At 42.7% G+C, this 25,286-nt stretch overlaps 1 protein-coding gene across 1 annotated transcript in view; it reads right to left on the minus strand.

Moving 5' to 3' along the window:
• The window catches only part of lamb2 (laminin, beta 2 (laminin S)), a 55,769-nt gene extending 32,397 nt beyond the window's left edge, over nt 1-23,372 (minus strand). Inside the window, exons 1-4 of the mRNA XM_069708357.1 lie at nt 23,247-23,372; nt 22,860-22,963; nt 4,891-5,063; nt 4,673-4,808 (exon numbers count right to left, since the gene is read on the minus strand). Coding sequence (XP_069564458.1) covers nt 4,673-4,808; nt 4,891-5,063; nt 22,860-22,890 — 340 coding nt within the window. The 5' untranslated portion in view covers nt 22,891-22,963; nt 23,247-23,372. The remainder of the gene's footprint in view (nt 1-4,672; nt 4,809-4,890; nt 5,064-22,859; nt 22,964-23,246) is intronic.
• Between the last annotated feature and the right edge of the window lie 1,914 nt (nt 23,373-25,286).

Raw genomic sequence — 25,286 nt, forward strand, 5'->3', positions numbered from 1 at the left:
CAGACTGCTCCATACAAGTGATGATTTGAAGACGAACCACAGAGCAGCTCCCTCATACACACACACCATATATATATTATATATATATATTATACAAAACCATGTGTCAGCACACGTCCATATTTCACAGATAATGACAGCGAGTGTTTGATGTCACGTCGTTACTGAGGTGTGTAGCAGAAGACCAGAGCCGGCTCGGAGAGCATTAAAAAGCAAATGAGAAAGCAGTGTAACTTATATAGTTTACGGTATTAAAGCTGCACTAATCAATAATCCTATATTAACGATGGCTCAAATTCACGATGTGGAATATGAATTATGTTGCTGCAGGTAAAGAGCCCACAGATGAACAGCTGACTTTGCTGGTCCCCTTTCAGCGTTCTCAGCTCATTGTAGTTTCACGTCCCTCCTACTTCACTGTTTCAGGAAGCAGGAGGGAGAAATCCAAAAACTCCACATATTCTACATTCCCAGCACCAAAGTGACACACGTCCACTGACTGGTGAACTCAGTGGAGCATTGTGTTTCAGGATTACTGAGTGTTGGTCAGTTAACTAGAGACACGACTCCAAATCCAACTGCAGTTGTTGTTCAATGCAGCTATTTAACGGTTTTCTAACACGTTAATCGTTAAGATTTGGTCGTATACGTCAAACATGTGTGGTGTTCTGATTATTCTGCGGTTTTCTTTCTTTCAAAACAACACAATAACTTTTCCACAAACTTAGCACATAACTCTTAAACAACCTGAGAAATATGTGTCCTCTCTTCTGTCGTACAGCAGCTCTGCATATTTTCTACAATTCCATTCAAACGTTGAATTCTGTCCGTTTTCTTCACTTCTCGTCCAGTTGTGGTTTTTGTAATCTCATCATACGAGTCAGTTTTTCCGTTGTGTAGATTTCTTCCACACAGCAAATTTACATCTTTGGAATAAACTCTCTGAGTTCAAATCAACTCTTTCTGCTTTGTTACATGAGACCATCCAATTCATTCTCAGCAGAGTGAAAGAAACTCTTTTCTTGGAGTTGATTTTTAACACTTTTCAGGAGTTGAACTTGAACTCTTTGGGAGTTAAAACTCGACTCCCATGAAGCGTAAATTTACTTTAACCTTCAGTTGTTTGAATGTGAAAATCTCACAATGTTAACAGTCAACACTTAAAAGTGTTTATTGTTTGACATTCATGGAGTTAAAATGTCATCACACTATAAAGGTTTTATGTAAGACTGACAACAACATAACATCATATTCATCACAAACTTATATTTCATAATGGTATGCAGTGTGATTAGATTCAGTGAGCAACAATTAATGCTGCACGAAACCTTTGTGGAACAAGTTGGAGACGAAGCGATGTTTTAGTGCCGCTGTGATCGGTTTATATGTTACGTTCCTCCCTTGTACACTTCTGGTTTTGAATGAACACCAGAATATTACCCAGCAAAGAGGAACACTGAACACAAGCTGGAGTCTAACTTAGGAAATAAACTCCCAAAATCAAACTTTGTTGAACTCCAGGATATTTCACTCCAGAAACTTGCTGTGTACAATTGTGATCTATTGATATTTTGCTTTTTTGCAAGCTACTAAGAGTGTTTTCATCAAATATCTGTCGTTTCCAGTGATGTTTTCTTCAGTGAAATTACAGAGATGAAGTGTTTTACAGCTCAATGGGATTTTATATTATAATATTTGTCCCAAAACACCATTTTTTTATGACATTACCAAAACGCATGTGAGTGATCTACGTCTAACCAGCCACACTCTCTCCAGCACCTTTGGTGGCTTTGTAGTTGTTTACTCTTACTCTTGTGTGAAGGACTGAAGATGAATTTGTTCCTAAAATAAACCTGCTACACATACATCGCCCTCAGCTACTGAAGTAATGAAAAACTGGTCTATAAGATCTGCTTAAAACTAGCTGCTTATTTCACTTTGGTGTTAGCTCAGAGCTTACTACTGTCTAAATAAGACCATTTTACAACCCCAGAGCAAAAAGACCCTTTTACATTTTGTAGGCTACAACTTGTGACAGACAGTCATATTGTCCAGCTCGAAATGATGCAGAGTTTTAGGAACGTTGTTTTGTGGGTCGGATAACGTTTTCTAGAATATTAATTTGATGGATTTTATTAAAAAACATTTGTAAGATGTTTTTAAAGCACGTAATCCTCCTCCGAAATTAAAACATTCTGTGAACATGAAAAACTTGCTTCTGACAACATTTTGTGAATTATGTTCTGACAATGTTCTGAAAAATATTTTAACAATATTAATAAACTATTTTTAGAATATTTAGAGAATGTTATTGAACCTTTAAGAAAAACTTTTTGGGAGCCAAAAAACAAAAACAAACAAACAAAAGAACATCCGTTATGAATCCTCCAGTTCAGATTCTGTCCGTCACCATCTTTACTAGTTCGGAGCGGTTTGGAGCAGGAAGTGACCATATTTGGACGAGCTGGGGGAGGAGCCAGAGGTGGATCTGACCGATCTGATCGGAAACCTGACGATACTACGTCCCGCCCACCGATAGCTGTAACCTGACTGCACCGCAGGCCTGTCAATCAAACAGACACGCCCCCAAAACCAGGTCTTCTTGAATCTTCTTTTCTAATGAATGAGGGATTATTTTCAGATGGACCTCCAGAAAACTAAGAAGAAGGAGTGACTTTAGCTAACAACACCGAGATAACTGATGGACACATTTTATTCACTTTGGATTTGATGAGAGAAGTTGAATGGGAGTCTATGGAGCCGGAGGCTTTTTGGAGCCGACCTCTAGTGGCACTCGCTGGTATTGCAGCTGAAGACACTTCTGCATCGGAACCATTTTTCAGCCAGGTCCTGCGTCCACTTTCATATACAGTCTGTGGGGTTTCCTGAACTTTTATATTCAATGTGTTAACCCAAAGTAAAGTGAATGTTGATAATAATTCATCTCAGGTATTTTTTAAGGGTTTTGAAACATAGTAAAAAGTCTCTATGTGATTTTAGTAGCCAGAGATTTACAGCAGGTAAAGTTAAGAAAGTGCTAAAGGTTTCGTAAAAGTTCAGTTATTCATCTGGACAATCTCTCCTAGAAGAAGATCTACAGCTGGACATACGTACAAACACTTGACTAATAAATCACAAATCAACAGCAGACGAGGAAGAGGAAGGAAGAGGATGTAAAAGAAAGAGGAGGAAGGCTGAGACCCAGCTAGAACGTGTCCGCAGCACACTCCTGATTGGCTGACCCCCCTAACGAATTAAGAAGTGACCACAATCAGACCACTGTGACGGGTATGAAACAGACCCACTGTGCCCGCGGCCACTCTCACCACACAAATGCCACACAGATGCCCAGGAGGGTAAAAATAGACCCTCGACATCCTGCCCCCTTCTTCTTCTTCTTCTTCTTCTTCTTCTGTTTCTCTGCTCTATTCTGGGTCGATGCTGCACATCAACAGCGCTCTGTTACAAGCAGCGTTTCTTCACTGTTACTTACTGCACTGATTCACGTGCACCTGGAAACACATCAGTTTAAATGCGTGTCATTACTGTGCATGACTCCATCTCCTCACTGTTATCGTTCCATCAGGACTTTCTTCTCCCTCGTTCCCTCTCTGTCGATGCCGCAGCAGGCCCGACTCTGTTATTAAGCCCATCTGGTGCTGGTCAGAGGATCTTTTAAACTTCTCTGCAGCTCCCAGCTTCTGACTTTTTGTGGTTATAAAAACCTTTCAGGATTTTTATTTTTCCATGATTTTAACTGCTGCAAATTGAAACATTTCTGCATTAGGAGATCCACGACCTCATCTTTTTCTTCTTTTTATTTTCTACCCTCGATCACGCTGCAATAAATCTAAGTAGAGACCACAGTAATGTTGTCAGAAAATCAACTCCGAATCAAAACCTCAAACATCTTAAAGCAAATACTCAAATAGGTTCAAGTTTAGTGTAAATCTGTGGCCTTAAAAATCTGTTTTTAAATATTTTAATTTAGTTGTGAAATCAACTCTTAGAATAATATTTACTGTGTCTAATAAAGAATACTGGAATTAAACTATATGACTCTGCATCCACTCTAACATCAGGTTATTACCAAAGTACAGATTGAAAACTGATTTAGATGAGAGATCATAAAAGATTCAAAGTTACAATGTGTGATGAGGGAAACACGAATGCTTTGTTTACACAAAACAATATTAATGTGGTGAGAGAGGAGGCGTCATGACACTTTACAAATTGCGTCAAGATTTCACTACAATCAAAAATATCAAGCTGCTGGTGACATTACAGGAAAAGTGAAGAATATAAAAAAACACCATTAAACGTCTATAGATATTTAAGTCTGGATCAGAAGTGGACCGACTGACCAACGTTTCCATTCCTGGACTCATGCTGCCAGCAAAATCTAAAAACCTTTTTATTTATTCTAAAAAACACCAGTGAATTTATAAATTAAAAACATCCTGTACACACTCCATCTGCCTGTGAGCAGATACTGACTTATAAAACCACCCAACTTCAACTGGACAGCAAAGTTGTCTGCATACTTCCTGCTTAAAGCCAATTCAGAATGAAAAATTGGTGTGTTTTTCTTGCAGAGTTGCCTGTGAACCATGTAAGTTAATGAGATGCTCTCTGTTAAAGTTATAACTTATAACTGACGGAGTCTCCTCACCGTTCTCCGACTGCCACCAGGACTTCTTGCGGTGAGGTTTGAAGGTGGTGATGACGTTCTCTACCCGGTGGTTGATGGTGTTGTAGACCGGATCGTACGGCCGCCGGGAGTCACAGTCGAAACACTTCTTCTCATCCTTCAGCCGGACAGGGAAAAGGTCAGCGCAACAAGGTCAAAGGTCATCGAGAGCCGCCGACGTGCTCAACGCACACACTCACCTGCAGGTGACTGACGATGCAGTACGGCTCTTTCCGTCTCATCCCGCACGTGGACGAGGCCTTCAGGTTCTTCTCTCTTCCGACCAGCAGGTCCCCGGTTGCTGGGTAACAGCTGCCGTGGGCGCAGCCGTGGCTGTGGTTGGGCTCCTGGCCAACGGCGGTGGCGGCCAGGACTGCAGGGAGGAGAAACAGGAAATGAGTAACAGCGAGCAGGAAGCAGCAGCGTCGCTCCACAACAGAGCAGCAATTCATAAACTGGAGCTGGAAAATAAAGGCAAGTTAATCAGTTGGCTTCTGTCTGTCCTGAATAATGTGACTGCAAAAAAAGCTCTTATCACTTCCTGACATGAAAAGACTCAAAATGGGAATTAAAACAAGAACTAATTGTGTTGATGTGGGTCACTTTAAAAAAAAAAAAAAAAGCCCTTTTTGTTGTCATTTCTGTGGTAATGAGGTGAACTTTGGTCATTTTTCCCGTTTCTCTTGTCATGGTTTAAAGCTCCAAGAAAAAAACAGATCCCCAAGCTTCCTGAGAGCCTCGTAGAGGTTAGTGACCGAAGGGAAGGAGGGTCTCATTACCCCCCCACCCCGCCGCGACCTCGACTGCCACTACTTGATCAAGAGCCGGTCCAGTGTTGAGACAACATCCAGTGGGAGGAGGAGGATTATCTCCGAGCAGCGCTGCAGGTTAGAGGCTCTGCTGTCTGCAGGGACCCCAAAGAGGAGACCTGACGAGAGGCCCCGGCTGCAGCCTGAATCTAGAAACCAAGCAGCAGAGGTCACAGAGAGGTCAACGCAGCCCGCTGAAAATGAAAAGTTATTTACTTGGAGCTGAATCAGTCAAATGGAGACACGACATAGTACAACAGGTTTTAATTTTTTCCATGCTTGGTACAAATGTTGAACCTGGAAGTGAAGAGATTGTGTGTCTGTGTTACAGCTCCGGAGCCTCGGTGTGACCGAGGAGCTGCGCTGTGTGGGAGTTAAAATAAACCTTATAAACATTCATGACAACCAGCAGCAGCCGTCACACATTCCTCCGGACATCTCGATGAGAATTTCTCCTCCTACGTGCCTCTGTGTGTGTGTGTGTGTGTGTGTGTGTGTGTGTGTGTGTGTGTGTGTGTGTGTGTGTGTGTGTGTGTGTGTGTGTGTGTGTGTGTGTGTGTGTGTGTGTGTGTGTGTGTGTGTGTTGCTATGAGGAAATTGGTGTGAGGGGAGGCCCAGGGGTCGGGCTGTCAATCTACGGCCTGTCCACAACAGGTGTTTCTAATCCTCGCTCTACATTCACTCTCTACGTGGTGAAAATGTAAGTTACAGCTCTGAAACACCGGATCACATCCAACGAGCTCTGAAAACACGGTTCACATTCCTGGAAAGATAAAAACATCAACACCAGGTTGTTGTTCTTTTTTTTTGCACCAGTCTGCTTTATTTCAACACAGAGCAGAAACATTAATCACAAAAAGAAGAATTTAACTTGAGCAAACAAAAAGTTAAGTCAAGTCAAGTCTCTATAATGTTGTGTTGATATTTTGTTCCAACTAGACTACGTTTTGTCCCTTGAGATAACTTGTTGTTATTTGGCACTAAATAAATAAAATAAAATTGAATAAAATTTAATTGAATTTAGTCAAATCAAGTTCAGTTCAGTTGTTCATTAACTAGATAAAAAAAATTAGGGTCATAAGGAAAGTTACCTTTTAATAAAAGAAAAGCATTTATTATTTAAATACATTGTACAGCACATTTTCTGTGTAGTAATTTCAAATAGTTGTTCTCGTCCTTCACTTCACAGATCGTTACTGAGCAAATCTTAAAGGCACCCTGTGGAGTTATGAGGACTTTTTCTATGACAGGTTCTAGGTTTTGTTCATCTTGTGCACGGATGAGATGACACACAGTCCGACCAATGGCGTCCCACGATTCCACTGATCAACAGGCGTGTCTACAAACACAGCGATGTGCCAGCAAAGGCAGGACGGAGGAACGCTGCTCACGTGGACGGAAACAAGGCAGGAGTCGGACTTCAAAGAAAAATCAACTTTGCTGTGTGTTTTATGAAGAAGAAAGTATATTTATAATGTTTTTCAAACTTCAAGGAGTTTTTTAAGTAATCCTAAAAACTTCCCTGGGGAGCATTATAACCTTGTGAGCTGGCCATGATGTCATCCTTCTCCATAATCAGGTGTCTCTGCTGACTAGTGATAGTTTTAATGCTGAGGGGGTGGGGGCTGCCTCCCGTACCTGTCGGTGCCTGGATGCTCTCTACAGGTCGACTCTCACTGGTTAACGTCCACACAGACGGCCCACTATCTCAGTCTGACACTGCTGTGAGGCCAGCTGAAGATACGGAGCCTGCTGGGAACAGAACGGAGCAGCATTTCTCTCTCACACACACACACACACACACACACACACACACACACACACACACACACACACACACACACACACACACACACACACACACACACACACACACACACACACACACACACACACACACCCTCGCTCTGGAGGAAACCTGTGTTTGCCTGGCATTGGGACAAGTCTCAGTTTGGTGCCAGCCAAGAGAGCAACAAGCAGATGTTCCTGACACACTGCAGGTCACACACACACACACACACACACACACACACACACACACACACACACACACACACACACACACACACACACACACACACACACACACACACACACACACACACACACACACACACACACACACACACACACACCTGTGCACCTCTACAAACACACATGCCCTGTTCTGCATGAAGCTGCACTCATTCATAGTGACAGGCGCTTCACCGACACACACTTGGTGTCTAAAGCGTGGAGGTATCAGGTGCTCGTTCAGAACAGATAACAGCTGACATGAGGACCTGAGACACGACCGGTCCAGATCCAGAAGGAGGGAAGAACCTTCTGACTTTAGGAGGCAGGGAAACAACACAAACACGTGTGTGTGTGTGTGTGCGTGCGTGCGTGCGTGCGTGTGTGTGTGTGTGTCAAACAACGCCAGCTTCACATCTCGGCTGCGCTGACATCACCGCAGCCTCGTGACAGCAACACATGCAGAATATTTAACTTCTATTTCTGTATTACTACACTACATTACATGAACTGACAAGCTGAACACTTCAGGACATTTTAAGACACTTTACATAAGTTTACACATTTATAACGCACGAGTTGGTGCATTTCATTCCTTGTGTGCAGGACCTGCAGCTCTTGTTATTATCAGGTTGAACAAAATGTTCAGAGTATTTCGGGGTCACCCAGCTGACTGTCAGACCCCCTCTGGATGTAAAGCAGTTAAACAGAGAGAAGGGGGGAGGGAGGGCTGAAGGAGAGATCAGTAGGTGATATCCATCGTAATGTATTTAGTAAAGAGGCTTCAGCTGCATGAAGAACTGCAGACGCTGCAGGTGCAGGACGTGAACAGAAAGTGTGAGCGAGGCCGGTTATGAAATCTGAGATGATGATTAAAACTACCAGTTTGGGTTTTTTCTGTTCTCCTTTTTCATTCGGCTTAAAACCAAAATGTTCCCACAGCAGAGCTTTAGTGTTTCACTTTACAACGAAGTCATTGAAGTTAATGTCAACAGATGTTCATCGCTCAAATAACATAAGTTGAGCGCCTCCAGATAAACAGTTGGTGGCGCTGTTTCTCCACTGAGACCAGGAAACCACCAAGAAGAAGAGGGAGCAGCAGATGAACGAGGAGGGAACAGGGATGAACTGCGACGTGTTCCTGTTAGTTTCATTAAGATGTTTTTCTGCAGAGGATTTGGAAACGATTCTAATGATTATTCAAAATGTTTGCGGTCAGTTTAGGTCTTGTGGATTATATAATAATTGTGACAGGTCTGAGTATAACAGCTGAGAGAAGAGATAATAATGAAAACAGAAGACTCAATAAATGTTAGACAGTCTGAAGGCAGGAAACAGTTTGTCATCTTCAGATCAAACAAACAACACACAACAGTTCAAATCAATTCACATTCAGAGTTTCTTGATTTATTTCTATAAATCAAACTTGATTGCAGTTGTCATGATATGTTTAGAGAGAACAGATATTGCGACTGATTTTATCTGCCGATAACGGCCTATCTCTGATTTATCGGTATATTTGTTTGCCAATAATTTCAAATGTGAAAATTACTTTTACAGAACTGTAAAACAAAAGATGCTGCGGTTAAACTAGAAATGGTTCTATTTGTGTGTTTTTCATATCTATTCATAATCATTTCTCTCTGATGTCAGCGTGGACGATGAACTGTAAAACATTCTGTCAAAAGTGTTTTATAACCACGTTTTAGTGATAACTGCAAAAAATAAGGTTTGATATACATTCTATAGACATTATATACAAAAAGAATATCGGCTGATACGTCGGTATCAGAATTTCTTTGGTCCCTAATATCGACAGCCAGTATCAGTTGGACTCTTATTACCGGTACTGAGGCTTTTCGGACCAGTTTAAAAGAGGTGCTAAAACAATTAGGTGATTGTGTCTCTGGACAGCCGAGACTCCAAGAAACAGGAAGAAGAAGAAGCCTGACCTGCTCTTTTCCAGGGAACCTCACAGGTGCACATCTTCTTTAATAATTCATTGAACTGTTTAAAGTACTTATCCAGCAGAAATACCAGTTCGCTGGTTGGAGTTGTTGTTTTCTTGTACTTGAATATGTTTGTTTTTGGACTGTAGTTAAAACATGAAGACTCACACTGGACTCAGGCAAACTATAGTTTTGAACATCTTTAAGGAAACACTGGACAGATTAAACAGTAATCTGTTACTGTTTCATTTTTAGAAAAGTTTCTTTCCTTCTTCTTTCCTCTCTCCCTCTGTAGCCATTAATGGAGAGACAAGAAGGAATGCAGGCTGACAGCTGAGAGAGGAGAGGGAGGCTGTGTGTGTGTGTGTGTGTGTGTGTGTGTGTGTGTGTGTGTGTGTGTGTGTGTGTGTGTGTGTGTGTGTGTGTGTGTGTGTGTGTGTGTGTGTGTGTGTGTGTGTGTGTGTGTGTGTGTGTTTCAGCTCACAAAGCTTACAAAGCAGTGCTGTTCGACCAGCCATTAGCCCATCATGCTCTGCAGCTTCTACAGCCTGTTGCACACACACGTTTTTTCTTGTTTTTTATAAATTGTATCATGTTTAATATCATGCAACGATGTTCATATGACATCTTGCACATCAGCGAAGCAGCAACCAGGCTGCTGTAGGATGTGATGTCATCATATTCACACTGAAGGACGGTGAAATGGGACTCTGAGACAGATGAGGCCGTGTTGTACCTGTCAGAGGCCGTGACTCAGAACACAGGATGGTGTGCAAGTTTCCTTTCAACAACGCCCCCCCCCCCTCCGCCCCTTCCTCCCCCCAGGTGAGCTCTGCTTTTACTCCTCACTTTCATCCTTGTCTTTGATTCCCACTCTGCTTTTAAGCCAGTAAACAGAAAGAACAGCACTCGAGGCGACCCGCACTCAACTTTTTAAAAAGTCCCTCAGTTGAAAAAATGTGCTCTTGTCTTTCACCTCCTTCAAAAAGAAGCCGACAACATGTGAGGCAGCGACTAGTTTTCTGTTTAACACAGCAAAAAGTGTAGATGGAATTATCTTTGTGTATCTAAGTGTGATTTTTACTTGAATGTGTGTTTTTATTATCTACAGATGGTGATAAATTACAGAAATATTTCCAATCAATGAAATAATGAATGTAACTGCTGACATTCAGATCCAGAGGAGACCTAAAATGTGTAATTAATATGAAAATGACAGTGTAAATCCATTAATCATATATTTTGGTTACGAACTGAGCACAGCAGGTGAATCAACCTCAGCATTTCTCCATGTTTTGAAACTGTGCTCTGAGTCAGAGGAGTTTGAAGAGTTGTTGTCGTCTTTCCAAACATTGAAAGACGAGAACAAAAGTCAAGGAAAACTGATCCACTTTTCACCGCCAACGTTTTCCTCGGTATCATTTCCATTACACAATCCTGAGTTATTAACTATGTACCAACACAAAGCAAAGTCAAACTGAGAAAATAAAAACAGTTTACTTGTTTATCTTTTGTTCACTGAGGACTGACCTGCTAACTCCTCAACCAGAGATTAAAGCATCACATCCACGTACTAAAAGTTAAAATAAATAGTGTGTAATACGGGGAGAGATTTCCACCGCTGGAATAACGGCTCAACAAGGTTTGTGTTAAATCACATCAACATGAATCACAAGCAGCCAAGTGGGAAAATATGTTCACAGCCATCCTCTAAATTACAACTCGATCGGACTGATGATACCACACACGACAACAAACACCAGCTGTGTGTGTGTGTGTGTGTGTGTGTGTGTGTGTGTGTGTGTGTGTGTGTGTGTGTGTGTGTGTGTGTGTGTGTGTGTGTGTGTGTGTGTGTGTGTGTGTGTGTGTGTGTGTGTGTGTGTGTGTGTGTGTGTGTGTACGAAGGCGGGAAGTGACATTGGCGTGGCACATTCCTACGGTAGTGGCCGGCGAGACACAGTTTGCTGTCATATCTACCAGCGTAAACATCCCAGGAAACTAAAGACAAACAAACAAACAAACAAACAAACGGGCAGACGAGACAGCACACATGGACGCCACCAACAAACACACAGCGATGCATCACTGATGACGCTAAAACAGCCACCAGTGTAAAACTCTGACAATTCACTCTCAAAATATAAAACTTTTTGTTAGTGCGATCTCCGTTTCCATGGCAACACACGGGGTATGACTATGAACTGGAAAATAATTAGTCGACTCTTATCGTAATGTATGTAGTGTTTACTACTCCAGGAAGTAGTCCGACCCTTAGCAACCACCTAGCAACAGAGGATTTCTAGTCTCCAACTGAATAAATACAGAACATAGAAACACTAAACTGATCAGCTAGTTCAGTCTGGTTGGAACAAAGATATCTGATGAACAAAGATATCTGAAGGACAAAGATATCTGATGAATAAAGATATCTGATGGACAAAGATATCTGAAGGACAAAGATATCTGAAGGACAAAGATATCTGAAGGACAAAGATATCTGAAGGACAAAGATATCTGATGGACAAAGATATCTGAAGGACAAAGATATCTGAAGGACAAAGATATCTGATGAACAAAGATATCTGAAGGACAAAGATATCTGAAGGACAAAGATATCTGATGAACAAAGATATCTGATGAACAAAGATATCTGAAGGACAAAGATATCTGATGAGCAAAGATATCTGATGAGCAAAGATATCTGATGAACAAAGATATCTGAAGGACAAAGATATCTGAAGGACAAAGATATCTGATGAACAAAGATATCTGATGAACAAAGATATCTGGTGAAAAAACATATCTGGTGAACAAAGATATCTGAAGGACAAAGATATCTGATGAACAAAGATATCTGATGAACAAAGATATCTGAAGGACAAAGATATCTGATGAACAAAGATATCTGATGAACAAAGATATCTGAAGGACAAAGATATCTGATGGACAAAGATATCTGATGAACAAAGATATCTGAAGGACAAAGATATCTGATGGACAAAGATATCTGATGAACAAAGATATCTGATGAATAAATATATCTGATGAACAAAGATATCTGATGAACAAAGATATCTGAAGGACAAAGATATCTGATGAACAAAGATATCTGATGAACAAAGATATCTGATGAACAAAGATATCTAATGAACAAAGATATCTGATGGACAAAGATATCTGATGAACAAAGATATCTGATGAACAAAGATATCTGATGAACAAAGATATCTAATGAACAAAGATATCTGATGAACAAAGATACTGATGAACAAAGATATCTGATGAACAAAGATATCTGATGAACAAAGATATCTGATGAACAAAGATATCTGAAGGACAAAGATATCTGATGAACAAAGATATCTGATGAACAAAGATATCTGATGAACAAAGATATCTAATGAACAAAGATATCTGATGGACAAAGATATCTGATGAACAAAGATATCTGATGAACAAAGATATCTGATGAACAAAGATATCTAATGAACAAAGATATCTGATGAACAAAGATACTGATGAACAAAGATATCTGATGAACAAAGATATCTGATGAACAAAGATATCTGGTGAACAAAGATATCGGGTGAACAAAGATATCTGAAGAACAAAGATATCTGATGAACAAAGATATCTGATGAACAAAGATATCCATGTTCTTATGTGTTTTAACATTTTAGCTCCGTGTCATGTGTTCAAACCAAACCGGTCCAGCTAGCCTCCTCTAGGATTGTAAGTGCGTGACTATCCGTGGTGTTACGGTACGGGTGCTCGGAGCGACCAAAAAGGACCAAAAGAGACCCGACTTCACCAAATGGGTCATTTAATAGAACTAGAACAAGTAGAAACTACATTATATTACTTATTATATGAAACTCTATTCTAATTCTATGTTCCCATTGAGGAGGTGGAGTGATATTTCTAGTGATGAACAGGATGTGATGTCATGATGATTTGTTACAAATGTTCAGTTGACCAATCAGATCTCTGGGGTGGAGCTACTGGTTGGATAATGCAAGTTTCTTTAGTCACGTAACAAATGTAGTTCATTAGCGTGTCTGTCGAGTCACAGCAATGCATGCACAACTCTCCTGCTGAGTTGAAATGATGCGGATGTACAGGAAATAAATAAATAAATAGTAGTTTCTGGACGTAACTGCAGTTTTACGAGTACGTTCATATTTTGTCGATTCTTTCGGGGGAAACACTGCACATCCCCTCAGACAGGAAGAGGGTGAGGACAAAACACATTGCCGGGAATATTAAACTGACAGATCCGATGTCAGCTGGCGGTGAACAGACAAGATTAGCACGATTTTAAAACAGGCAACGAGCTGCATGCCTCTTGGGTGCCGGCACGGATATGTTGAGCTGCTTTAAAGACTCAGGCCAAGAAAAGTCAACAGCCTTTTTATTTTTAACTCCTCTCAGCTAATTAGTTTACATTCTCCCTCTCCGTCCTCGCTGCACTCAGCTGACGGATGGTCGACTCCCACAGCCAAACATCCAGCTGTTCTCCTCCCTCCTCGCCTCTTTATTATTCTCAGCTCTTTTCCTCCCGTCTGTCTTGTCTTCTGATGACTGCTGTACCTCCCTCTCTGCCCTGCTGTTCACCTCCCAAACTGCCTCCACCCTCCTTCAATCACAACACGACCTTATAAAAATGGACGCTGATCTCAATGTCATGTATCATTTTAGAGAGTGAGGAGGATGTCCAATGCAGCGCCGTCATGTCTGTGAAAGGTGCTGACATTGCAAGAGGTCCACAGCTGGAGAGGGCTTATAAAAAACTCCAGTTAATAGCATTAATATCATTTCATTTTGAAAAAAAAAAGATGGAATAAAAATTGCCCCGAATGTTTCTGTACATAAACGTGTTCGTAGCTTCCAGGTCTGAAAAATGAGGCCGATGCAGAAGTGCCTCTGACTGGATGTCTGAATCACCCCACGATGGGGAGGAGATAAGGAGCGACAGGTGGGAGAGTGGAGCTGCAATACCAGCGAGTGCCACTAGAGGTCGGCTCCAAAAAGCCTCCGGCTCCATAGACTCCCATTCAACTTCTCTCATCAAATCCAAAGTGAATAAAATGTGTCCATCAGTTATCTCGGTGTTGTTAGCTAAAGTCACTCCTTCTTCTTAGTTTTCTGGAGGTCCATCTGAAAATAATCCCTCATTACTTTCAGGACTCTGGTCTCTGGTCTCTGACTCTGTTCGCTGGTCTGTGGTGTCTGGTCCCTGACTCTGGTCTCTGACTCTGGTGTCTGGTCTCTGGTCCCTGACTCTGGTCTCTGGTCTCTGACTCTGGTGTCTGGTCTCTGGTCCCTGACTCTGGTCTCTGGTCTCTGACTCTGGTGTCTGGTCTCTGGTCTCTGGTCCCTGACTCTGGTCTCTGGTCCCTGACTCTGGTCTCTGGTCTCTGGTCCCTGACTCTGGTGTCTGGCCCCTGACTCAGGTGTCTGGCCCCTGACTCTGGTCCCTGACTCTGGTCTCTGGTCCCTGACTCTGGTCTCTGGTCCCTGACTCGTTACTGACCGCCTCCTGCTGTCCACCAGACGGTTTCAGTGAGGTCGGACTCTTCCAATCACACAGACGGTTATATTAACAGGACGTGTTGATGGGAAGCAGCTGGTCCCACCGGAGGACACGTTCACGTTCCTGATCCGTTCTCTGGACGTCTGAATCACCCCCCAAAAGGGAGGACACATGGAGGGACAGGTGGGACAGTGAAGCTACAATACAACCATGTTTGCTCTCATCTTCATCGTCTGGGAGACAAGTGAAGTGATCGTCCTGCAAGACTTCAGTCTCACACATCTGCAGCTACTCCGGATTTAAATTCAAACAGAGATTTTATATCCTCAGATAAAAAAATCTTCATGATGAAGATGAAGATGATATCTAAATCCAGCTACCGACCACAAACTCCCTGCAGCGCCATAAATCCAGCAGACCAGAGGCCCACATGGCCGGCAGATGTTGGGAGCAGCATGTCGGTCCAGCAGCTCGTCCATCGGTTACCCGGCCGGAGGGAGCGTGAGTGGCGGCAGGTCAGGTTCGTGGTGACGGCGTTTGTTTGCCGTGGCGTTCGCCGTGGCTTGTGTTTGCCGTGGCGTGTGGTTGCCGTGGTGTGTGGTTGCCGTGGCGCTGCTCGGGGAGACGTGAGTGCAGCTCTGTTTGCTGTTGGTGCTGATCGGAGCATCTGATGGAGGAAAATCTGGCTCCACTTAGAGAGAAAACTACAGCACATGAGACCTGAGTGTGTGTGTGTGTGTGTGTGTGTGTGTGTGTGTGTGTGTGTGTGTGTTTCCTGCCATTTTTTAGCCTTATCATAATCTGTTTAATTATTGTGTGTCCATTACTACAAACACTTGTGCCTGTGTTTTCTCCAGCAGTTTGTGTGTTACAGTGAATTTGTGTTTTTTTGTGTATTTCTACAACTTTGAGTGAGTTTAATTACATTTTTAATGTTTGTGTTGTGTCTGACTGTTTAATGTTGGAGTTGCCACATGTGTTGAAGGAGGGTCAACCTGTGTGTGTCCAGTAATAATGTATAAGACACGGGAGAAGTGTGTGTGAAGATGAGGGTTGAACTGATGATGAAGAAAAGCTGCTTAAACAATGCTTGAAACTCACTCGTGTGTCTTGAACTCAACTTGTTGTTATTTAGTCAACTATCTATTAATCTAGCAGATTTCTGCTCAACAGCTGCACAAAGTAACACCATTATTTCCCGCCTGAGATATGAATTAACTCGGTTAGCAAGTCGTAACCTGACTGCACCACAGGCCTGTCAATCAAACAGACACGCCCCCAAAACCAGGTCTTCTTGAATCTTCTTTTCTAATGAATGAGGGATTATTTTCAGATGGACCTCCAGAAAACTAAGAAGAAGGAGTGACTTTAGCTAACAACACCGAGATAACTGATGGACACATTTTATTCACTTTGGATTTGATGAGAGAAGTTGAATGGGAGTCTATGGAGCCGGAGGCTTTTTGGAGCCGACCTCTAGTGGCACTCGCTGGTATTGCAGTTTAAAGCCTCATTTTTCAGACCCAGAAGCTACGAACACTTTTATACAGTCAATGATCATAACATAATCAAATCAGCAGCTGTAGTGTCGTCATACTGATATCTCACGTCAACATCAACTAAATACACTGAACACAGATCTGACATCTGAGTTTACAAGCCAAGAGGACTACAAGAATAAACCACTACACACTGTGACTACAGATCGTCCTGTCTTCAATAACAACACAAGTTTAATCTGAAAAATCTCATAAAAATAAGCATCACATTAAACTCATCTTTACGACTTTCTTTGTCTCTTTGACTTCATCCTGGTTTCCTCCTCTTCAGCATCAGACTACCTGCTGCCTGTCTGCTGTTGGATAATTACAGCTGTTTCAGAGTGTTTTTAACAAGCTGCACTACACACACTCTCCTGATCCTGTTGTTAGATTACAGGCCTGTGGGTTGTATCAGTAAAAGGATCAAAAGAATGAAATGTCAAGACAAGGATGTACACGACGGGGAGACATGAGAACTGAAGCGGTGCATACGGAGGTTTCATACTTCATGTTTATGAGTCAGATAATCACCACATTTGATTTAGTAATAATAACCCACTGTGTTCTCCTCTCATCTCTGTTCACTCAATGTTGGTTTACAGAGTCACACTACCGACTAAACAGACGCACTGATTCTATAAATAAATAACCCTCCTGTAAATATGCACACATGCTGATATAAAGTCATTCAACCATATTTAGCACAATATATTTACGTCAAAATTCACTGCAGGCAATGAAGACAAATAAAGAGCACAGTGTCCGGGTGACAAGGTGACTGAACTTCTGTCGATAATGTAACAAACACAAAGTCTGGAGACACCAAAAAAATCATGTACCTTCGAGATAAAAAGTTCTTTGATGGATTTGTTTAAATGTCCCCCCGGAGCTAAAAACATCACCTTCTAACGGAGGCTACAGGGGCTGCTACTTTTCAGAAAATAAATCTGAACAAATGTCAAATGACAAAGGGAACTACTGAGGCGTCCGGGGGGGAAACAGTCGCTGCAAACCACCTGAGCTGTGGCGCCATGGCAACAGGGTCCTCCAACATGACAACACACTGAAAACACACAAGTTTCTCACCCACGACAACACAAGCGTCGCTCCCCACCACCCGACTCACTGCTGCTGCTCTCTGCTCCCCAGTAATTCATCACTAACTCTGCTGCTGCTCTCTGCTCCAGTTTCAGGTGCGTAAAAACATCACAGATGCACAAAAAAAGATGGTTTTATGGTAAAAAAAAAACACTTTCAAGGCCCTTAAAGCTGCAGTTTCAGTGTGTTTCAACAGCGGCTTTGAAGATGGTGTGGGTCATTTCACACCTTCCTCGTTTGCTCTGGACCTTCAGACTTTTCAGTTCGGTCCGAACCAAAGCAGCAGGTGTGAAAGGAGCCTCGGACCACAACAACAGAGGGGGAGGGGTCTCAGTCCGGATCGGACCGAACCATCACTCGGTCCGCTTTGCAGGGTGCAAACACTTTCAGGATGGTTTCAACAGTTACATGGAAATTCAGCCAGCGTGTCATCGCTCATTAAAATAAAGAAGAAGAAGGAGAAGTAAAACTTGAGGAGAGTATTCAACTGTAATTTAGTCCAACAATTAAATCAAAACGCCTAAAAATGATGAACTTGAATTTGATGAACTTAAACTTCATCCAGCTGATCTGAGAACACGCTGATGTCACACACACACTCATCTCATGCAGGTCCACCTGTTCACCTCCACTCAGCTTCTCCACTGTACCAGCCTTCTCCATTGTTTTTAATGAGACCAGCTCTATTTCTTCCTCCTCCTCCATGCCCCCCTCCCCCATCCTCCTCCTCTTTTATCTCCTCCTCCTCTTTTCATCCAGAAGAGCCCCTGCCAACAGGACAGTGGAAACCTAACTTTCATATCAACAGACCTGTTCCCTGTCTCCTCCCTCCTCCCTCCCCCTCTGTGCCTAAAGTCTTTCTTTTTGTCCTGATTATACCCCCGCCCCCCTCCTCCCCCTCTTGCCCCTCTGTCACCCCCCTCTTTTACTTTTTTACAGCCTCTCTCTGGCTCTCTGCTTCCAGAGCTGCTGGTTCGCAGGCTTTACCGCACCATTGTTCTGGTATCCGCACATTTCCGGAGGCTGTCGCTTACAAAAGGCTTCGGGACACACACTCTCCTGCTCCCTCGCACTGCCGAACCGGCTCTCACCTGCCCACACACACACACACACACACACACACACACACACACACACACACACACACACACACACACACACACACACACACACACACACACACCCCCGAGGAGTTTAACAAAGCCTCACACACACATAAACCTGCAAGAAAGGTGAATTATAGAGGATTTACTGAGGTTCATGAGGTAAACCCTGGACGTCTTTCATGTAAAGTTTTCCTTCCTTCCTTCTTATATAGAAGAATTATGAGTTGGCGCCTCCTTTAATTGCACTTAATCACATCAGTTCATGAAAAATAACGTGCTGCACGTCCTGAAAAAACACAGTTGTATCAACGTTAGATTATCAGCTGGTTAAATTCCTGTTTGCTTGTTTGTGAGGACATCTGAAGAGGTCCAGCTCTCAGCTCGACTTCTCCCCCCGGCTCCCACAAAGGGAGAATCAGAGTGCAGAGTAAAAAGAAAAGAGTGGAGGGACTGCTGACTCTTTTGTCCCGGTGAGTCCTTTCAATCTCTCGACATACATCTGCACACACGCCAATTAACCCCGTCTCTGACCTAGGGGTTTGGAAACGACCCTTGACCTCGCAGCTCGTCCTCGGAGGCGTTGGCAGTCCTTCTATCTGTGTAGTGACTTCACCGGGTCACCGTTACGCTCCGGCACACATCCCATCGCTCTCTGGGGATCTTTCTTAAAAACTCATTTCACTTCTTTCAAAAACTTAATCATACAAGTAGCTCCGCCCCCAGAGATCTGATTGGTCAACTGAACATTTGTAACAAATCATCATGACATCACATCCTGCTCATCACTAGAAATATCACTCCACCTCCTCAATGGGAACATAGAATTAGAATAGTTTCATATAATAAGTAATATAATGTAGTTTCTACTTGTTCTAGTTCTATTAAATGACCCATTTGGTGAAGTCGGGTCTCTTTTGGTCCTTTTTGGTCGCTCCGAGCACCCGTACCGTAACACCACGGATAGTCACGCACTTACAGTCCTAGAGGAGGCTAGCTGGACCGGTTTGGTTTGAACACATGACACGGAGCTAAAATGTTAAAAACACATGAGAACATGGATATCTTTGTTCATCAGATATCTTTGTTCATCAGATATCTTTGTTCTTCAGATATCTTTGTTCATCAGATATCTTTGTTCATCAGATATCTTTGTTCATCAGGTATCTTTGTTCATCAGATATCTTTGTTCATCAGATATCTTTGTTCCAACCAGACTGAACTAGCTGATCAGTTTAGTGTTTCTATGTTCTGTATTTATTTAGTTAGAGACTAGAAATCCTCTCTGTTGCTAGGTGGTTGCTAAGGGTCAGACTACTTCCTGGAGTAGTAAACATTGCATACGTTACATAAGAGGCGTCTGATTGTTTTCCGGTTGTTAGTCGTAACTTATGTGTTGCCATGGAAACGGAGATCGCACTAACAAAAAGTTTTATATTTTTTAATCATAGTGAATTGCTCCACAATATGAAAACATTTAGATTACATGTTTTATTTAGTTGGAAACTTGTTATAATCACAGTTTTACACTGGAGGGTGTTTTGACGTCATTACTAATGGACACCCTCTCGTATTTTAACATCTCTGATTTCTATCTTTACCAGTCAAACTTCATCTGCTCCATCCGGCCCGTGAAGCTCTGATCGGATCAGACTGAACCGACAGGAACCAAACAAACTGTTCAGCTGGATTCTTACTGTTGAATAAAACTACGCGGCTCCCGGAGGCCCGACGGTTCAGGCTGTGATGCCTGTTTTGGTCCGGCTGCTGCAAAGTGGCCAAAAATAGAAAAAAAAAACCTATTATGTGTTAAATATGACACTTCCAGCTGCTCTGTGGAGCCTTTAAATGGAGAGGAGCCTGAAAACTGTTTATCGTGTCTCTCACGTTTATGAAATAGGAAAACTGAAAATAGTCTCTAACGATGAATCTCTGTCCTGCCTGAGTTTGATGTTCTCCATCGAAGGAGAAGTTTAGATTAGATCACATGTCCACAAACAGTAAACTAAAAGGATTATTGTCCCGCCTGTCCACACAATTCTTATTTCTCAGAAACCTGCGCTGGCGTCTTTGCCCTCGGCCCACATTTCTGTCTCTCAGTTTTAAATCCGGAGTGAAGATGCTGGGATCACCTGAAACTAAAAGAGGGGATAAATAAACTGAGCTGTATCTCCCAGCTTCAGATGCTGTAGACCACTTCTGTGTAGCATGTGCTGCTGACCGGCTACCTTCCCCTAAAGATCCTCTCAACACTAAACAAGACAGAAATGTGGATCTGAATTTAATATGAGTGACATGAGCTCGGACTTCGGTCATATTGAGCTTCAGCTGAACTTCCACTGGAATCAAAGTAAAAACAGGATTTCTCTGTAGCCACTATGGACAGGAGGAACCCTGATAGCAACCCGTGATATGTTTAATGTATATATAGAGTAGTAACAGCAGCAGTGATGTCATCGTTGGTTTGTGAACGTTATGAATCCTCCAGTTCAGATTCTGTCCGTCACCATCTTTGCTAGTTCGGAGCGGTTTGGAGGAGGAAGTGACCATATTTGGACGAGCTGGGGGAGGAGCCAGATGTGGATCTGACCTATCTGATTGGAAACCTGAGGATACTACGTCCCGCCCACCGATAGCTGTAACCTGACTGCACCGCAGGCCTGTCAATCAAACAGACACGCCCCCAAAAACAGGTCTTCTTGAATCTTCTTTTCTAATGAATGAGGGATTATTTTCAGATGGACCTCCAGAAAACTAATAAGAAGGAGTGACTTTAGCTAACAACACCGAGATAACTGATGGACACATTTTATTCACTTTGGATTTGATGAGAGAAGTTGAATGGGAGTCTATGGAGCCGGAGGCTTTTTGGAGCCGACCTCTAGTGGCACTCGCTGGTATTGCAGCTGAAGACACTTGTGGATCGGAACCATTTTTCTGACCCTGAAGCTACAAACACTTTTATATCCAGTCTGTGTTTGGTGTACTAAAATATGTAAAACAAATGACAAACAAACTGTCCTTTAACGATCATTCTAATGTTACCTGGAGCCAACGAGAACAGCAAAGTGCCAGAAGAAGTTAAAGTGTCCTGAAAGCTGCCGCTGAGCTTTGTTATCCATTATAAAGATGAGTGAGGCGACACCGCAGGTCCTGACAGCAGGCACTAATAGACTTTAACTGGAGCTCATTGTCCTGGAGCTGCAGGGAACAATGCATTAGGATGCATTTTATTGAGGCTCATTACTCAGATAAATCTCTAACTCACTGAGTACACATCCTCTCTGCCTGCAGCGCCCTCATTAGATACCGAGGGAGATGTGTAAAGTTTGTTTCTATTCTTTACTTCTTCACACACACACACACACACACACACACACACACACACACACACACACACACACACACACACACACACACACACACACACACAGAGAGGTCCCGGTTAGCGCTGCAGGTAGGTGTGGAGTGGGTGTCTCTATTTGTAGATTCAGCTGGGCTGTTTTAGGAGGACCATAAACAGAGCGACACCACCCACAGAGAGAGGGACAGACAGGGGGACGACCCCCGGAGACCCGCAGGGCACCGGGGGTCTCACCAAAAAAAGAACCAGCAGCCTTCTTATCTCCAAGCAGGGAGATGTTGTTCAGGCTACTGTTTCTGACAGAGCTGACAAGCTGTTGTGGGAGTGAATGAGACCAACAAAGACAAATGTTCTACAGGATTTTACTGATATAATGAGCTCAAATTGGCCTTTTTTCTTCTGTGAGAAAGAAGAAAATAAATGTAAAAGAAATGTCACTGCTAATTACACTGCAGAGAAGCCTCTCATCACTCAGGGGTCTTCTGAACTCTGTCGGGATCTTGAAACCATGTCTGCAGTGGATCCACATAAAAATCAGTTCATCTCTTTTTGGCTTGTTTTTCACGCAAAATGAGCCTTGAACTCTCCGTGTTCAGGCTTAACATGAATAAACGCGAGGCTGCACATTTTCCAGACACTAATCAAAGAAAGCCCCGTGACCTGGAGACACTTGTTCGAGCAGTCATCCCCCGCTCATTGAAGCACTTCTGAGGATTCGTTATAAAGCAGCAAACACGGACTGACTTCAAAGCGACTTACCGCAGAGGAGCGTCAGCAGCGGGGCCGGCATCTCCGCAGGCGACCTGTCACGGGCAGCAGCTCGGGTTCAGGGCACCGGGCGAACGGAGCACGGAGGAATTAGCCTGAACAGATGTTATATTTGTTTTATCTGATAAAAGAAAAAAGAAAGAAAAAGAAATGTAGTTCATTCAAAAGATGTTGTTTTTTTTCTCCACTGGAGGTCAACATTGAGAACATTTTCCGTCTTTTTTCCCACTATGAGTTCGTACCATGCGTCTCTGCTGTTTAAAGCGGTAAATTAAAAATCCCCAGGACTCGAGACGGAGCACACAAACTGTTTTCTAACGTCCAAGCCTCTCTGGGTGTAGTTTGCTTCCATTGTTAGCAGAGTGAGACTCTACTCACCGTTTCTCGCTCCTGTTTCAAAGTTCGTCTCCGAGTATCGGACCGAGTTCCTCTCCGTCCACTTGTTGCGGAGTTCCCGGACAGAAGCGAAGCTCAGCGGCGAACTCAGAGGAGCAGTCCTCGCTCAGCTCCGCGGCTCTCTGTAGAAAACCCCGGGCTGGAGCCGCGGAGCGGACGGGAGAAGTGGCGCGTGGGCGAGAGCCAACGGAGAGACGCAGAGGCGGTCCCGCTGACAGGATGGTCGCAGGTTCGATTCCCCGTGTAGGCAGATGAGGTCCACAGAAGAAAGGGCAAAAAATATAATCTCCTTAATGCTCACACAAAGTTTAATTATTTTTTTTATTGTATTTGTAGCTTTTCTCAGTTTCAAGGGGGCACACCAAAACACATTATTATTGTTATTGTTATTATTACAATTATGTTTTAATTATGTGCCCGACTAAGCCAAATGGGAGATGTTCATTAATAGAAAAAGTGAACTTAAATTGATCTACCGTGAATTGTCTCCATTAAACTGCAATAAACAATGTTTTAATTAAAGCATGCCTGTTTATGTGCTTCAGTGATTAGAAAACCTAAATAAATTAAACATTATACATATATTAATTTTTTAAGAAGCTGATGTGAAACATATCACATATAAGGTACATATGCAAAACAGGTGTTTTATTCACAAGCAGGGGTTTATGGGATATGTGAGCACAGGTAAAACTCCTAATCCTTTATAATAAAATGTTTAAACAGCACGTGGTTTCCCAGAAAGGTGACATCTTTTGGACACAAAAGAGATCAATAAATTAAAATAAAATGTCACAGCCAAAATTTCATCAGACTTGTTTATCTGTGGCTCAAATGTCTTTTGGGGTGATGGATTCTTTTACCAGCCAGTCACTTTACTGTCATTAAAACATCAACAGATTTACTCTACAATAACAACAACAACAACAACCGCTTGTAATCAGTTTATTAATCAAAAGTTTTAAATTAAATTAATTCCTAAAACGAGTTCAGAAAGCCGGCGCGTGTTTTCCAGCCGGCCGCTGTCTGTGTTTGGGGGCAGGAATGCGCGTTCCCGGCTGGACGGATTAAATTCCCTTTGATAGCGTCCAGTGAACGAGCCGTGAGCGCGCACAGACCACAGCAGCGTCGTCCTACAGGTGGTCGCCACGCTCACACCCGCGGTCGTGCAGCGGGGAAACAAAGACGTGCAGACTGTAATTGATCCAATGAATTAATCAAACAGAATTATTGACTGAACATATGAAAAACGACTCACCTTTGTGGATGTGATCCTGTCCGTCCTCGCTGGGTCTGATGGCTGCAGGTGTCTGAGCCTCACTGCTGGCAGGCTGTAACTCTGTCATATTACACATTCCCTGAGCTGCTGGAGGACAGCCAGTCTTTGTTAGAGTCCTGGATCCGGCACCATAAGAGCTGCTTCATACCAACAGACAGGGAGAGAGTGGAGCGAAGGGGGAACAATACCTGCTACAACCTCAGTAAATGGTAAAGGAAGCTGTGATTGAACGGTGTCAACATGTTAGAAAGGATTTCTTCTCTGCTGCACAGCTGTTTTCAGTTGGCTGGATGAGATCTCTGCTCAGGTTGACGTGTCAGCTGCTGGGAATCATCACCTGATTAACATTTTACACCAAAACACATTCAGTGTGCTCATAAAATATCATCCAAGGTGGTTGTTTTGCACTTTTTCTTTGAATATTTGTATGTAAAGAGTATCGGGATCATGTTCCAAGGTAATTTTACACAATAAAAAAACCTGAATTGAATTAATTTAAAACAAGTGGTTTCAAAACTTTCTGGCTTGTGACCCTTTCTCAAAACACACAGTTTACTGGGGTCTCCTAAAGACTGATTATCCTCCTAAACTAAAACACATTTGTGCCTGTTTTGGTTTTCCTCCTTATGGACAAGTTAAAATGATTTTATTGAGCTACAACAGTAAAAATCCTTCATCTGTTATTGATACACCAGATGATATACGGTGAAGTTGCACATCCATCAGATACAGAACAGCATTAA

This window comes from Brachyistius frenatus, unplaced genomic scaffold (genome assembly GCF_029030835.1).
Source record: "Brachyistius frenatus isolate BFR_SWC_R1_liver_20210118 unplaced genomic scaffold, ASM2903083v1 Contig_75, whole genome shotgun sequence".
In the NCBI taxonomy this organism is placed as follows: Eukaryota; Metazoa; Chordata; class Actinopteri; family Embiotocidae; genus Brachyistius; species Brachyistius frenatus.